This window comes from Gigantopelta aegis, chromosome 14 (genome assembly GCF_016097555.1).
Source record: "Gigantopelta aegis isolate Gae_Host chromosome 14, Gae_host_genome, whole genome shotgun sequence".
NCBI classification, from domain to species: domain Eukaryota; kingdom Metazoa; phylum Mollusca; class Gastropoda; order Neomphalida; family Peltospiridae; genus Gigantopelta; species Gigantopelta aegis.
Window position 1 is genome coordinate 37,332,286 of NC_054712.1, and position 15,308 is coordinate 37,347,593.

The 15,308-nt window shown below is 38.1% G+C and overlaps 1 protein-coding gene across 3 annotated transcripts in view; it reads right to left on the reverse strand.

Annotated features, from left to right (window-relative positions):
* Positions 1 to 4,512: 4,512 nt before the first annotated feature.
* LOC121389052 (sodium/glucose cotransporter 4-like) overlaps positions 4,513 to 15,308 on the reverse strand; it is a 40,443-nt gene continuing 29,647 nt past the window's right edge. Inside the window, exons 14-15 of one of the 3 annotated variants that reach the window (XM_041520666.1) lie at positions 11,317 to 11,401; positions 4,513 to 4,851 (exon numbers count right to left, since the gene is read on the reverse strand). In XM_041520666.1, coding sequence (XP_041376600.1) covers positions 4,619 to 4,851; positions 11,317 to 11,401 — 318 coding nt within the window. In that variant the 3' untranslated portion in view covers positions 4,513 to 4,618. Of the gene's footprint in view, positions 4,852 to 11,316; positions 11,402 to 13,524; positions 13,610 to 15,308 lie in introns of those variants that run through there. The other 2 variants (XM_041520669.1, XM_041520667.1) reach the window with 2 other exon arrangements.

Genomic DNA, 15,308 nt, shown 5'->3' on the forward strand with positions numbered 1-15,308 from the left:
ACAGAGGAACATCTGAAGGCACACACACGAAGCAAGTAAATAGTTTACAGAAATATTGCTCAGATTACTTAGATTGCGAAGTGCCTTTAACTTGGAATACTATACTGAATGTCTGCATAAAGCAAGTGACACTATTGAAAGTACATGTATTTCGAAAACGTCAACGTCTGTTTTATTATATTACGTTAGAAAGCAGATTTAATATGAATCAGAACCATTTTGCCATATCGTTATATAAAGAAAGAAAGAAATGCTTTATTTAACAACGCACTCAACACATTTTATTTACGGTTATATGGTGTCAGACATATGGTTAAGGACCACACAGATTTTGAGAGGAAACCCGCTGTTGCCACTTCACGGGCTACTCTTTCCGATTAGCAGCAAGGGATCTTTTATTTGAGCTTCCCACAGGCAGGATAGCACAAACCATGGCCTTTGTTGAACCAGTTATGGATCACTGGTCGGTGCAAGTGGTTTACACCTACCCATTGAGCCTTGCGGAGCACTCACTCAGGGTTTGGATATCGTTATATCTACAATTAGCGAACCTGAAGTATTTTACAAATGTGAGTGGTTCAATGGAGTGATTGCTGACTGACTAAGAAATGCATTCTGACAGTTAGAAACAACAAGACGTCTGGGATTTACGTGTATTTGAACAAGTTTACTTATACGTATTTTACAACAAGATGAATATGTATCTATATTTAATTGTTCTTTTATTAAAGGGTTTCTGCTTGAAAAAAAATATACCAAACATTAATGAGATTAACTTGATTGTTTTCAGCTCGTGCCCGTTAGTTTATGGAATCGCTTTCCCACAGGCAGGCAACACATACCACGGCCTTTGGTATATCCGTGTCGTAGGGTGATGAGATCACAATGTGACGCACTCACTCCCCCATCCCACCGCACCCAGTCTCACAAGTGTACTCACTCGATGACTGGTTCAGTCGTCTGACGTCAATAAGAGTCTCGTCGTGAATCTTTTACATTCGCTTTTATATACAGACAGGCAGCACATACCACGATCTTTCAAGTTTGCTGTATCATTGCCGCTAGGTAATGCGATTACACAGTGACAAATTCACCCCCACTCTACCCGCACCCCCAATACATCCCGCCGCACCTGTATGCTCGATGACCGGTTCGGTCGTTTGAGGTTAATACGATTCTCGGAGTTGTTTATTGGCTTATTTTACATATATATATATATATATATATATATATATATATATATATATATATATATATATATATATATATATAGACAGCACACTCACGGCTTTTGGTATATCAGTGCCGAATGTTGCTATGAGATCACACAGTGACGCACTCACTCCCCCGCCCACCTCGCCGCACCTCGTTTCTCCAGCGTACTTGATGGCCGGTCCTATAGTCTGAGGTTATTAAGAGTTTCGGCGATGATGTTTTATATTCACTTTTTTATATACATATAGACAGCACATACCACGGCTTTTGGTATATCAGTGCCGAAGGTTGATGAGATCACACAGTGACGCACTCACTTCCCCGCCCACCCCGCCGCACCCCGTTTCTCCAGCGCACTCGATGACCGGTCCTACAGCGTGAGGTCACTGAGACTCTCGGCGTGGCTGGAGATCAATACTATATAATTGTTCACGGCAATACCGCACCGTGATGTCAGACACTCGCCGAAACACCAACAATTTAGCGTATCCGATTTTCCCCTATTTCCGGATTCTTCTCTTATTTTTTCTCATTTCCGCATTCACAGAGCAAACAGTTGAGGCACTTTGTGGCAATAACCAGATTGCTCGCGCGCAAGTACATTGCAAGGCGTGAACCATCGTGGGACACGAAGTCCATCAAATCCATAGAGCAGTTAAAATAAACTCGGGATCTAAAAACCGCCAGTCTAGTGTTAGGATTATTGTCTCAGGTGTTGGGTTTCTCACGGACGTATGCAGGACGGTGACAAAGCGAATATGGAATCCAGTTTTAATTATAGAAATCAGATACGATAGAGTTATGTTAATTGTAATGATGTTGTCGATGACGTTAGCGATTATTATCACCGTTAATGGCTATCTTGAATGTATTCAGTAATGCAGAAAGGCGTCCAAATTTTGCCATTTTATTTTTACATATTACTTAATAACTTAATTTAACTTTTATGACAGGTTCATCAAAGAATGTCATGTGGTGTTTGCTTTGCAGTTCGTCGGGGAAATGTCCATAGATGATTAAAAAATATTTAAATTACTTTACAGTTCGTTGGGGAAATGTCCATAGATGATTAAAAACAGATATCAAAATCGACCTGATTCACAATTTTAGCTACAGATCAGGGTGGTTTTTTAAAAAGTTATATTTAATTTTATTATTATTATTATTATTGATCTGATCACATGCAATGCCTATGATATATCAGTCGAGAAGCACTGATTAGGCCGAACAAAACCCAAGGGACCAGTGGGTCGATCCCCGTCGGTGGGCCCATTTGGACAATTTCTCGACTGGTATATCAAAGGATGTGGTATGTGCTATCCTGTCTGTAGGATGGTGAATATAAAAGAGCCCTTGCTACTAATGGAACAATGTAGCGGGTTTCTTTTTTAAGACTATATTTCAAAATTGCCAAATGTTTGACATCCAATAGCCGATAATAAACTATATATATCAATGTGCTGTAGTGGTGTCATTAAACAAAACAAACTTTAACAAAACCCGCCGAAACAAACAGACAATGGTCTGCCAACAAAAGACAATGGGTTAGATATGAATTCTACTTCGCATGCAAGAAACTCAATTAAAACAGAAATGAGTAAACTGAATCTAGAGAAAAGTAAGAGAATCGTACACAAACAGGTAGATAACTTCCATTGCATAAAATTAAAATATTGTATTAACGACGGCTTTTGATTGGTCTCACAGACGTATGCAGGATGGTGACAAAACGAATATGGAAGCCAGTTTTAATTATAGAACATACACACACACACTCTCTCTCTCACATACACACACACACACACACACACACACACACACACAGACACATACACACAGAGAAACACAACCACACACACACACGCACGCACACAGAGACACACATATACACACGCACGCACATACACACACACACACACAGAGACACACGCACGCACACACACACACACACACAAACACACACATACTCACACACACACACACACCGTTAAACCGAAGTTTCTTACTTTTTCTATATATTTTCCGCCGGATCACGACTCGACCCCCCTGGGGAGTTCGCTCTCCAGTCTAGACCCACCCCACCCCACCCCTCCCCTATATAAATCCATGCTCACGCGCCTCAAGACATGACCTCCCACTGACTTTTATAAGATTGTAATGGAGCTGTAAGTAAGTGCATATAGTGAATTTTAAGATTGATCCATTGATGATGGGTACCTCATAGAACTCTTTATTAGCAACGCTGATTAAACTCTCCCTACTTCCTTACATACCATAGATTTTCCATAAAAATCAAATTTAGCAAGAAATTTTGGACAATACTTTATGCATTATACATTAAGCCGACGCGATCTTGGTTAGCTGTCAAGTTAATTAAAGTCTACATTTTGGCTTCAGTTCAAAATGGAATTACAAAAGAGGAAGAAATAGTCCATTGTGCAGTTTTACGCATATTGGGATCAGAGGTGACACCACGGCATCACCTGATTCTGGGTCAGCAATGCCCGTCTCGGAAATGAGCAAATCCATGTTCTGGATAAAATTTGTCTAAAGTTGAAATTAATTTATTTAAAAAAATAGTACTGATCGAAGGAAGTAAATGTTTTATTTAACACCGCACTCAGCACATTTTATTTACGGTTATATGGCGTCGGACATATGGTTAAGAACCACATAGATATTGAGGGAGGAAACCCGCTGTCCGCCACTTCATGGGCTACTATTTTCGATTAGCAGAAAGGGATCTTTTTATATGCACCATCTCACATACAGGGTAGTACAAACCACGGCATTTGTTACACCAGTTGTGGAGCACTGGCAGGAACGAGAAATAGCCGAATGGGTCCACCGACTGGGATCGATCCTAGACCGACCAGGCATCAAGCAAACGCTTTACCACTGGGCTACTTTCTGCCCCAGTACTGATAGGCGCATTTCTGTTTTTGGAATAAGGTTTTTTTTTTTTTTTTTTTTTTGTTTTTTTAACCTAGAAGCACATTTTGACAGTGTTGGAAAGTGTTCATTTTGGTGATCTAACAATATACATCATACATCTAATACATCAACTAAAAATATGACCACCACTAACGAAAATAAAAAGAAGAAAAATAACAACTACAACACAATAACATAACATAACACCAACAGGACAGATAAAAACAAAACGTCTTTTGTAAAACTATCTTTACTACTGTTTCGTTCCTAAGCATGTGTTGTTTTGTTGGGTTTTTTTTTTGGTTTTTTTGTTGTTGTTGTTGTTTGTTGTTGTTGTTATTTTTTTGTTGGGGGGGGGGGGGGGGGGGGGGGGGGGGTACAAAATCATTTCCTATTGTCATATATCATAATATACTGATTGAAATGAATACATTGAATATATACTTTACAAAATATTTATGAACGAAATTTATTTGAAAAACCCCAGTAAAAATGCCATTACACTAAGTGCAATCGCTGCGTTCACATTCAAAATCGTCTGCCATCTTGGATTCTGTTTTAAGAACTCTCGTCTCTGCGGAACTGTAATCTCGGGAGAGTCACGTGACCTCCCGTGAGATTTTGGAATGCCACAAATAAAGTCAAACCACCTGTGGCATTTTCCTTCCCCACTGTCATCATTTCCTGAAGGCGTGTCAATGGCTGTAAATATAAAGTATGTAGACAAAAAGAAATTAATAGTCGCCATGAGAAAACTCCAGTCCTTCATTATTGGTTCGAAGAATGCGGGTGGCAGATGTGTAGCATCTGTGGCCAATATTGAAGAAAGAAAAAAATATATATTAAAGGGACTATTCCGAGTTTGATGCATTGTTAGATGTTTCCGATTTATGAAATATTTAGCGACTAAAATTACATAGCAAATATATTTTCTTGTTTAGAATATCTATGTCAGTATATTCAATGTGTTTCTTGGGGCGGGGCGTAGCCCAATGGTAAAGGTCTGATGCGCGGTCGGTCTAGAATCAATCCCCTTCGGTAACCCATTGGGCAATTTCTCTCTAAGACTAAACTATTAGTTACGCGGGTTTTTTTGTGTGTTTCTTGGGGGGAGGGGGGGGGGGTTGACAGGAGTACGGGATTGTACGCCCCTTCGAAATCTCTATTTCCTGAAGCGCAGCCGTAGGGAATACAGATTTTGGATTCACATGAACCATATCGTATACCCTCAGGATAATTCGGAATGTTTTCAAATTATTTTTAAATCACTGGCATGATTCTGCAAGTAAGGTTTTGATTGGTGGACATGAGTCCAACTGGCTGCTGTTAGATCCACATGTAATAGTGGAGCTAATTTTAATTAGATTGTGGTATTCCCATTCATAATGAATTCAAGACTTTTAAAAAATTTAATCAGTGATGATGATGATGATGATAACTAGTTTAACGTGCCCATATACCACTAGGGTTTCGAACACGCCCATCCCGAGTCCGACCTCCGATAAGATCGGTGGCGTGACTCGGGATGGAGAGGGGGGGGGGGGGGGGGTGAAAATGGGCAGAATTTTGAAAATAGCAATTAGTAAAAAAGTAAATAAATTAAAGAAAAAAAAGAAAAAGGTTACAAGCCAAAAATAAAAAAGAATTGACTGCTCGGCCGAATATTTATATAATTTGGTGCATTTTAGAAGGACAGTCCAAAATTAAATAAGAGAAAGAAGAGAGGATCGGACTATTTAATAATATTACAAAAAAGAAGTAATTTCGACATAAAATTTTGAACGCAGATCTAAACGTTTAAAGTCCGATCGATATGTCCACGCGAGTGGCCTCGTTAAGGCCGTTTGGGTGCACAGCTTAAAGGGACGAGATGGGTTGCATCCCGTCAAGAAAACCCCTAGATTGACAGTCGATAGACGTTGAAGGTGTAGTGCTGTGCTGAAATACAGATCTTGAGAAGCCGGATCCGTCTGAACGAGTAGAGTATCAGACTAGGGTATAGTCCAGTCGTCATGGGTTGGTATAGTGGTGCGGACGGGCCCGACTCCGGAGGATACGAGATGGTATCACTATAAAACAATGTAAAGTCTAGAAAAAGAGTCGTAGGGGCCGACCCCGCTTCCTATTTCTTCTTAGAGTGGGGCGGTCAGTCTTCCAGTGCTGCTAGGACAGGCTCGGACATGTAGAGACTAAACGCGAACAACCGTGGCGTTCTGCAGAATGGCCGTCATACGAGTCACGAAAAAACAAGTCAACATAGTCAGACGGAGAAAAACGTGGAGGCGAGGAATCTCGCTGAAAAAGAATCCAACCTGGTGGTGCAGACTGTCGAAACGAGAAGCGTTCCAGCGTTCAATCAGTTCCAATGGCCGCATACATCCCAGTAGAAAACTTCATTTCGCTGACAAAAACAACGAAATGAAGGACCCCCAAGTCGAGCACACGAAAGCACGTGCAGTGTGCACAAGCGAAACAAACACGTCTTACCGCGTGGAGCTCCAGACTGGGAATGTTAATCAGTGAGGCATGTTGGAGAAAATGTCGTCGGTCTCATCCGCAGTTTGAATTTTCGTACAAACAGTCGAGCAAGTCACGTGACATTTCGTACACCCCGGCAAATTCTGTATTTTCCCGCAAATGGAACTGTGTACTTGTGGTATGCATTAGCTATTGACCAATCAAAACGCATGAAATTTATCTAAAAGGTAATAAATGTGTGTATCCTTTCGTGTCCACGATATGAAATATTAAGAAAGAAATTTATTTTTAAAAATACTATTTTAACCTCCCCAGTGTCTTTAAACTAATACAACACTTGACAAATGAAAACAATAAGAAGATAAATAATCTTGGCAAATTCTTACGACAGGCGAACCGATTTAGAGAACAATTACTTGTACCAGCAAATTAATTATATGTACATATATAATGCTTCTTATATTAGTTGTTTGTATGTATTTGTCCGACTCTCCACCATTGTTCCACACTATTGTATATACTAGTATTGATGTTTTACGTTGTTATAATGCTGATATGTTGTAAAAGCCTAACCCAATAAACGAACTTGAACTTGAATTCGAATTACCAAAGTTTGACATCCAATAGCCGATGTTAAATAAATAATGTGTTCTAGTGGTGTCTTTAAACAAAATAAACTTTAACTTTTCAATATGTTTCTGATAGTGTTGATATTTGTTAGTAGACCAAATAGGATTTGGTCTCCAAATAATGTTCGTACGAAAATAAAAATAATAATAATAAAAAATAATATATATATATATATATATATATATATATATATATATATATATATATATATATATATATATATATATATATGACCGAGTACAAAGACTAGTACGATCGGAAATGTATTTGATATAGATCCACTAATATTTTATGCAGAACAATATATTTAATATGTAATTACAGTCGTTGAAAAGTCTCTTTTAGTCGGCAACATCTTAACTCATCGCAAACTCAGGATAGTCCCTTTTAAAAAAAACATACCTTAATTTGACTATAAGAATCGCAATGTCGCTAACACATTTAACTGCCCGTGGGACTATCGATGTCTGTTGTGGTTGGAGACGTAGTTTAGTAGCTTCTTTGGTTGGTTATAAATATGCATGTGTGACGTCACATCCGTCACCTCGTGCATTATAAGAGTAGGAAAACAAATGGCTTTGACACGAGAGCAAGTCGAGAAATTTGAAGCTTCGGGGATATACAAAACGTTAATCTAATTAAAAATAAAGAATTGTATCCAGATGAAGATGAATAATTGATGTTGTGTCCCAGTACAATGTCTACTCTTCTGGAAAAATAGGGAAGTGGCGAGTCTTAGATTCTATTCCTGTAAATACTTGTTTCACTCAAAATCATTAATGCATCTATATTGGTAAAATTCCCATTTTATTTGTCTAAATTGCATCTAAATTGTTTCATTAATTCACAACAGAAATAAATAAATCATACTTCTGACACTTAGTTTATCCAAGGCTTGAAATACTTCAGATATTTAATTTATCCATGGCTTGAAATTTAATTTTGTGGAGTGGGGAGCAATGTTTTACTTTTTCAGATTTTAAGTTAGAAGCAAATGCTAGAAACGTAAAGTGAAAAACAGTTCTAGAAATTTACCTCAGAATTAGACCCTTAATTACACTTGTAATGCAAGGTTTTAACAGCAAAAAAACGTTTAAAGGGACATTCCTGAGATTACTGCATTGTAAGATGTTTCCGACTAATAAATATTTCTACGATTAAACTTACGTATTAAATATATTTTCTTGTTCAGAATAACTGTGTCTGTATATTCAATGTACTTCTGGTCGTCTTAAAGGGACATTCCTGACTTTACTGCATTGTAAGAAGTTTCCAACTAATAAAATATTTCTACGATTGAACTTATATAATAAATATATTTTCTTGTTTAGAATATCAGTGTCTGTATATTCAATGTATTTCTGGTCGTCTTAATATTTGTAAGAAGCCCAAACTGGATTTTGTCTTCAAATAATTTCGTACGTACGAAAAAAACATAGTTTAGGAAATAAAATGAAATTTAACCGAGTACAAATATTAGAACGATCAGAAACACATTTAATATACAGCCACTAATATTCTATGCAGGCCAATATATTTGATATGTAATTACACTCGTAAAAAAAAGTCTATGTTAGTCGATAACATCTTAAAAATTGCAGCAAACTCAGGAATGTCCCTTTAACAACACCACTAGAACACATTGATTTATTAACAAAACAATATATTATTATAAAAACAATAGGTAATTCTGACATATAATTATAGAGTAGAAACCCGCTACATTGTTCTATTAGTAGCAAGATGTATTTTATCTGCACCATCCCATATACAGGATAACACACACCCCGGCCTTTAATATACCATTCGTGGTGCTCTGGTTGGAACGAGAAATAACCCAATGGGCCCATCAACGGGGATCGATCTCAGACCGACCGGGCATCAAGTCAGCGCTTTACCACTGGGCTACGCCTAGCCCCTTTTTTTAACAGCAATGCAGACAACGAGACAAAAGTGGATATATTTAATTATTTATATTATCGCTCTTAAAAATATACATGTTTCTGGAATAGTGTCAAAAATAAAATGGAAAGCAAAAGTTGATTATTAGGAAACACATTATGCAGTTTGAACGACATGTGTCTACTTACTGCTCCCTGCCAATATCGATTCTTGAATTTGACCCTTTTAATGCCTAGGCCTTTAGGGTGTATACCACCAAATCAAATACCATAGACGACAATAGTAATATATGTGGCTAAAACTCCTTACCTGCAGCGTATCAATCGACATAAACACCACAGATAAAATTACTACGACCCCTCAGCCTTAAAGTGAATCAGAAAACAATGGGGGTCAAGCTGTTCATTTCAGAGATAACGGGTAGCGTCTATGACTACCCTAGTTCCGCACAAAATTCGAGTTCTTTTTTTAATAGGTATCCCATACATGTTTCAAGCACAAGGCTATTTGACACAGTGATACTTGATGAAATAAAATTGCATACATGTTTTGCGCAGATTAAGCTATTTTTTTTATAACCAACACACTCACATTTATCACCAATCACAGGACGTGTGGTGTTGACTTTTCTATCATAAGTTCGGTGCACCTCGAACTTTGACCCAGCCGGAAGTTATTTGGTTTAGTACTACCTATACAATACAATGAATTATTCTTTCTGTTCATTTCGTCTGAACTAATCGTTCATGGGGATGAACATGGTTTGTATAACTGACACAATTCTCGTCCATCCTGGACACAGCCATTGGCGATGTCAAAACACTTGCGCCCGGGACGGCAACAGGGTAAAATGAAACGAAATAACAAAATTCTGAATTTTCATTAAATATTTTTATATAACAATGTTCTATCAAAAAAATTGTTTCTGTCGACAATCAATCAAGCAAGCAAGCAAGCAAGCAAGCAAGCAAGCAATCAAGCGATCGATCAATCAATCAATTATTCAGTTGACTCGTGCTTACATCCACTGAAGGTTAAAGCACAACTGTCTTGGGCACATTCTCCGAGATTCCACGGTGGATGTGTCCAAGACAAGAAACGGGGGGGGGGAGGGTATGTCTGTCGGTCGACACTCTTTCTTGAACAGATTTCCGAGAAACTGGAGCATGTGCTCACAACAGGCGTACTTGAACATTTAGCATATGGCGCACAATTGATTGATTGATCGTCTGTCTTCAGTTAATGAATCAAACAAGAGGGACACAGCATCAGTAACACTTAAAGACTGTGTTCTCTTCGCACAGTTAAGTGAGAAATACTGGCGCTGAACTAGCTACTCGTTCAATGGCCATCGTGCAATGAGAGTTTTATTGGGTGTCTGGGGACTTGGGGAAAATCATGTAAACCGTACAATGTGAAAGCAAAGAACACTTGGAAAGACTCGTATCCAGACAATGCATTGTTAAAGTTTGTCTTTTTCTATTAACACCTGTGCGAATGGATGCGTGTTTCAGTTAATATGGTTTATACACAGTTAATGTGACGGGTGTTTTTTACTGGAGTGATGGACGATAATGACCCAGCCTCACGCAATGGAACTATGCACACAATACACACATCACACGTGGGTATCTGATAGTGCTATAGATGTGTAAACCTCAGGAGGTGGGTGTGTCCCCCGCCCGCTACCGACCCTGGGCGGGCTGTCAGTGCTCTCTCTCTCTCTCTCTCTTGCACTGGACTAGTGGGGGCAGGTCCCTTCTCTCACCCACCCCAAACTCTTTCCTGTCTTGGACGAAGGAGCCGGCGTAAGTCAATACCTGCGCCCATGACAGGCGTGCGCAACTACATCTTGCTCTGAATGTGCACGTTAAGCCCTATGGCGGGTCGGGACTTAGCCCAGTGATAAAGCGCTCGCTTGATGCACGGTCAGTCTATGATCTAGCATATAAAAAAGATCGCTAGCGGGTTTCCTCTCTGAGACTATATGTCAAATTACCAAATGTTTGACATTAAATAGCCGATGATTAATAAATCAATGTGCTCTAGTGGTGTCGTTAAATAAACCAAACTTTAAGCCCTATGACCTGCCCTGACCTGGGGGTGGAGGTGGGGTGGGGTGGGGGTGGGGTGGGTTGGGGGTGGTGGGGTACTCACTTTCTGGTCCATTCTGTTCTTCGTATTCTTCTTTTGGGTCAGGATCTAATGTATCCACTGTGGTCCACCACGTAACACCTTTCAGCTAGAAATGAAACAAACAATTTGAGAGTACTGCTAAAGCAATACACGTCCCCTACCAGAACAGAACAGAACTTTATTCATCTCAGATTACCAAACGGTGATGCATTGAGCATATAATACAGACGGCTACAGTAATCGCTTGACAAAAAATATAAATACACATATATTATATATATATATATATATATATATATATATATATATATATATATATATATGTATATATACACACATATAATATGCACATAATACACAATAGGTTTAATAATCTAACAGTGTTATAAGCAGTAGTATACTTTTACGTAATGTCTATAATTATGCTGTATAAATATTTTTGAGAACAGAGTTAATCACATTTAGGAACATACATAATTTCTTTGTCGTTGATAGCTTTTTCGAATTAAAAAATTGAAAGAATTTATAAGCATTGGGTCTGTCATAATAATATTTTTTAGATATATGAATCTTTCATTTGAGAAATATGTACATTGAAATAAATAATGATATTCATCACCTAAAGTGGTGTTACAGAGAGGACATTTTCGTTCTTGTCTATCGATGTTTTGCCATCGGCCAGTTTCAGTTGGTAGATAGTGATTACAAGTCCTGAATCGGCAATATATTGTTCGCAGTTTTCCAGGTAAATATAGAAGATAATGTTCGTATGAAAGAGTCGATTTGAAAATTCTGTATGTGGAACATTTCGAATATGAATTTTAATTATCATTCCAAGCTTTGACTTACAGTATGAGTGAATGCTTTCTTACTTGTAATATTTTGATTTAACCAATAATTCCCCAAGCCTAACATGTTTGGGGTATCCTTTGTATTAATTAACCATTTAAATCTATATCCATGATTAAAAGTTTCACATATCATGATTCTGTATAATATTGCTGATATTTTGGAGGCCTTTCCAGTTACGAGCGAGGCATCTTGCTTAATATCTAGGGGGAAAACTCCCAATTCACCATAAATCCTAGGGAGTGGGGTACTCTTTCTAAGTCTCAGTATGTCTCTTAAGAAATTTAATTTAATTGAATTTGTTCGATATTTTGGCTATTACCAGATCCCCAGATTTCTGAAGAATACAGGAGAATTGGGATAATAGTACTATCAAAAATGCGCAGCTGGCAATCTATAGATTAAAAATTTCTAATTCTAATGTTTAGTAACGTCATTGCTTTTTTAGCCTGCGCTATAAGAATTGTTTTGGGCTTCAACAAATGGTCCAGTTCTAGAAAATATAATGCCTAAATATTTGTATGTATCAACAATGTTAAATTTGATGTCTGTAATATGAAATGATTTATTTCTTGGTGAATTTACCGGCCTCGGTGGCGTCGTGGCAGGCCATCGGTCTACAGGCTGGTAGGTACTGGGTTCGGATCCCAGTCGAGGCATGGAATTTTTAATCCAGATACCGACTCCAAACCCTGAGTGAGTGCTCCGCAAGGCTCAATGGGTAGGTGTAAACCGACCAGTGATCCATAACTGGTTCAACAAAGGCCATGGTTTGTGTTATCCTGCCTGTGGGAAGCGCAAATAAAAGATCCCTTGCTGCCTGTCGTAAAAAGAGTAGCCTATGTGGCGACAGCGGGTTTCCTCTAAAAAAATCGGTGTGGTCCTTAACCATATGTCTGACGCCATATAACCGTAAATAAAATGTGTTGAGTGCGTCGTTAAATAAAACACTTCTTTCTTTCTTTCTTGGTGAATTTGAACCAAATATAAGTATTTTACATTTCTTAATATTTAGTTTTAATCTCCATTTTTCACAATATTCTGAACAAAATATTTAATGATTTTTGCAGGTCCTCAGGGGATTCTGCTACAATAACAGTGTCATCAGCGTATAGTAATAAAGTAATTACTATAAATAAATCAATGTTGTCTTTTTTGTACTCTAATTTAATACCAGTACATTGTTTGTCTTTTAATGAGTCCTACCTGACCCAACAATATTTCAAATCTCCTAAATTCAAGGGTCAAACATCTGTGAAAAGAGGGTAAATCATTATGAAAGTTAGATTTGATCAGTAACAGTACATGGTAAAGCTATATACAAAATTTCACCTCAATATTTTCAGGTATTGCAAAACAAAATTCCGGATTTTTTTTTTCTTCATATCTTCTAAGTTCAAGGGCCTTAACTCTGTCAAAAATGGGTAAATTGCCATGAAAGTTAAACTTCATCTGTAACAGTATACTATAAAGATATATATATATATATATACAATTTCAGTTCAATATCTGAAGACCATCTAAAAAAGAAGTCCGGAAGTTAAAGGGCCATGAAAGTCAGACTTGGCCTGTAAAAGTACATGATAAATCTACACACAAACATACAGATAGACAGATGGACATACGGACATACATACAGACATACAGGCAGACAGACATACAGACAGAGAGAAGGACGGAGATGAAACCTATAGTCCTCTCCGGTTTGACCGGTAGGGGACTAATAATATGCAAATGATGCAGGTATTTGGTCATTTTGAACATTGCAGATCCATTCTTTAGCTAAGCTTGGGCCTATCATTGATCACTTCTTTGTAACTCACAAGTCAGATCACTACGTAAAGCATTGGATAGTCGGCTATAGAACATTTGATAAGTTCATTACCAGCATTTCCCCCAAAGGCAGCGCAGTACATAACCACGACATTTCGTATATCAGTGATGCGGCACTTGCTGGGACGGGGAAAGAACAATATGTCCACCGAGTGGATTCGATCCTATGATCAAATTAAACCAGGTAAATGCGTGTGTGAAAGCGTTCTGAACAATGGTTGTCAAGACATTGCATTCGTTTATTTCTATTTTTTAATTACTTTTTTTAATCTATTGTCAAATTTAAAAAAAAAAAAAAAAAAAAAAAAAAAAAAAAAAAAAAAAAATCCCCACATGCTTGAAAAATGTTCGTGTAGAGAGATAGATTAATAAACGATATCTTACGATAGTTTATCCACAAGACGCAAAAAAGTAGGCTTAATTACGTCGCATCGGATGTCAAGGTCATTCGCCTACTTCCATCAGAATGATTATTACTGTCTTTTTGAAATCACGTATCATATTTAATTTGATTTATTATTATTAGATTTGTTTTTCTCTGTTAGTCTGTAACTGATATGAACAAAATATGGCACGTGATTTAGTCACACTTTTCAGTCACGCATATTTTGCATACCATGACCCGGCATCGGTGGTGTAGTGGTTGAACCATCGGATATAAGGCTGGTAGGTACTGGGTTCTCGTACTGATACCGGCTCCCACCAGAGCGATTTTAACAACTCAATTGGTTTGGTGACTTCACTCTTACTAACCACTAACCCACTGTCCTGGGCAGACAACTCAGATAGCTGGTGTGTATGCCCAGGTCAGAATATTAAGTGAATATTTAAATGAATATAATCACGACAATAACTGTAAGAAAGAAAAAGGAAAGTAAAGTTTGTTTTATTTAACAACACCACTAGAGCATACTGACTTTTTATCTTCTCATCGGCTATTGAACGTCAAACATGGTCATTCTGACACTGTTTTTAGAGAAAACCCGTTGTCGCCACATAGGCTACTCTTTTACGACAAGCATCAAGGGATCTTTTATTTGCGCTTCCCACAGGCAGGATAGCACTAACCATGACCTTTGTAGAACCAGTTATGGATCACTGGTCGGTGCAAGAGCCTTGCGGAGCACTCAGTCAGGGTTTTGAGTCGGTATCTGGATTAAAAATCCCATGCCTCGACTGGGATCCGAACCCCAGTACCTACCAGCCTGTAGACCGATGGCCTGACCACGACGCCATCGAGACCGGTTATATAAGAAAGAAAGAATACCTTGTTAAATGAAATCTTCCAAAAATGGGCCTACACAGTCGTAATTTTGTTTAAGCGAATTTAA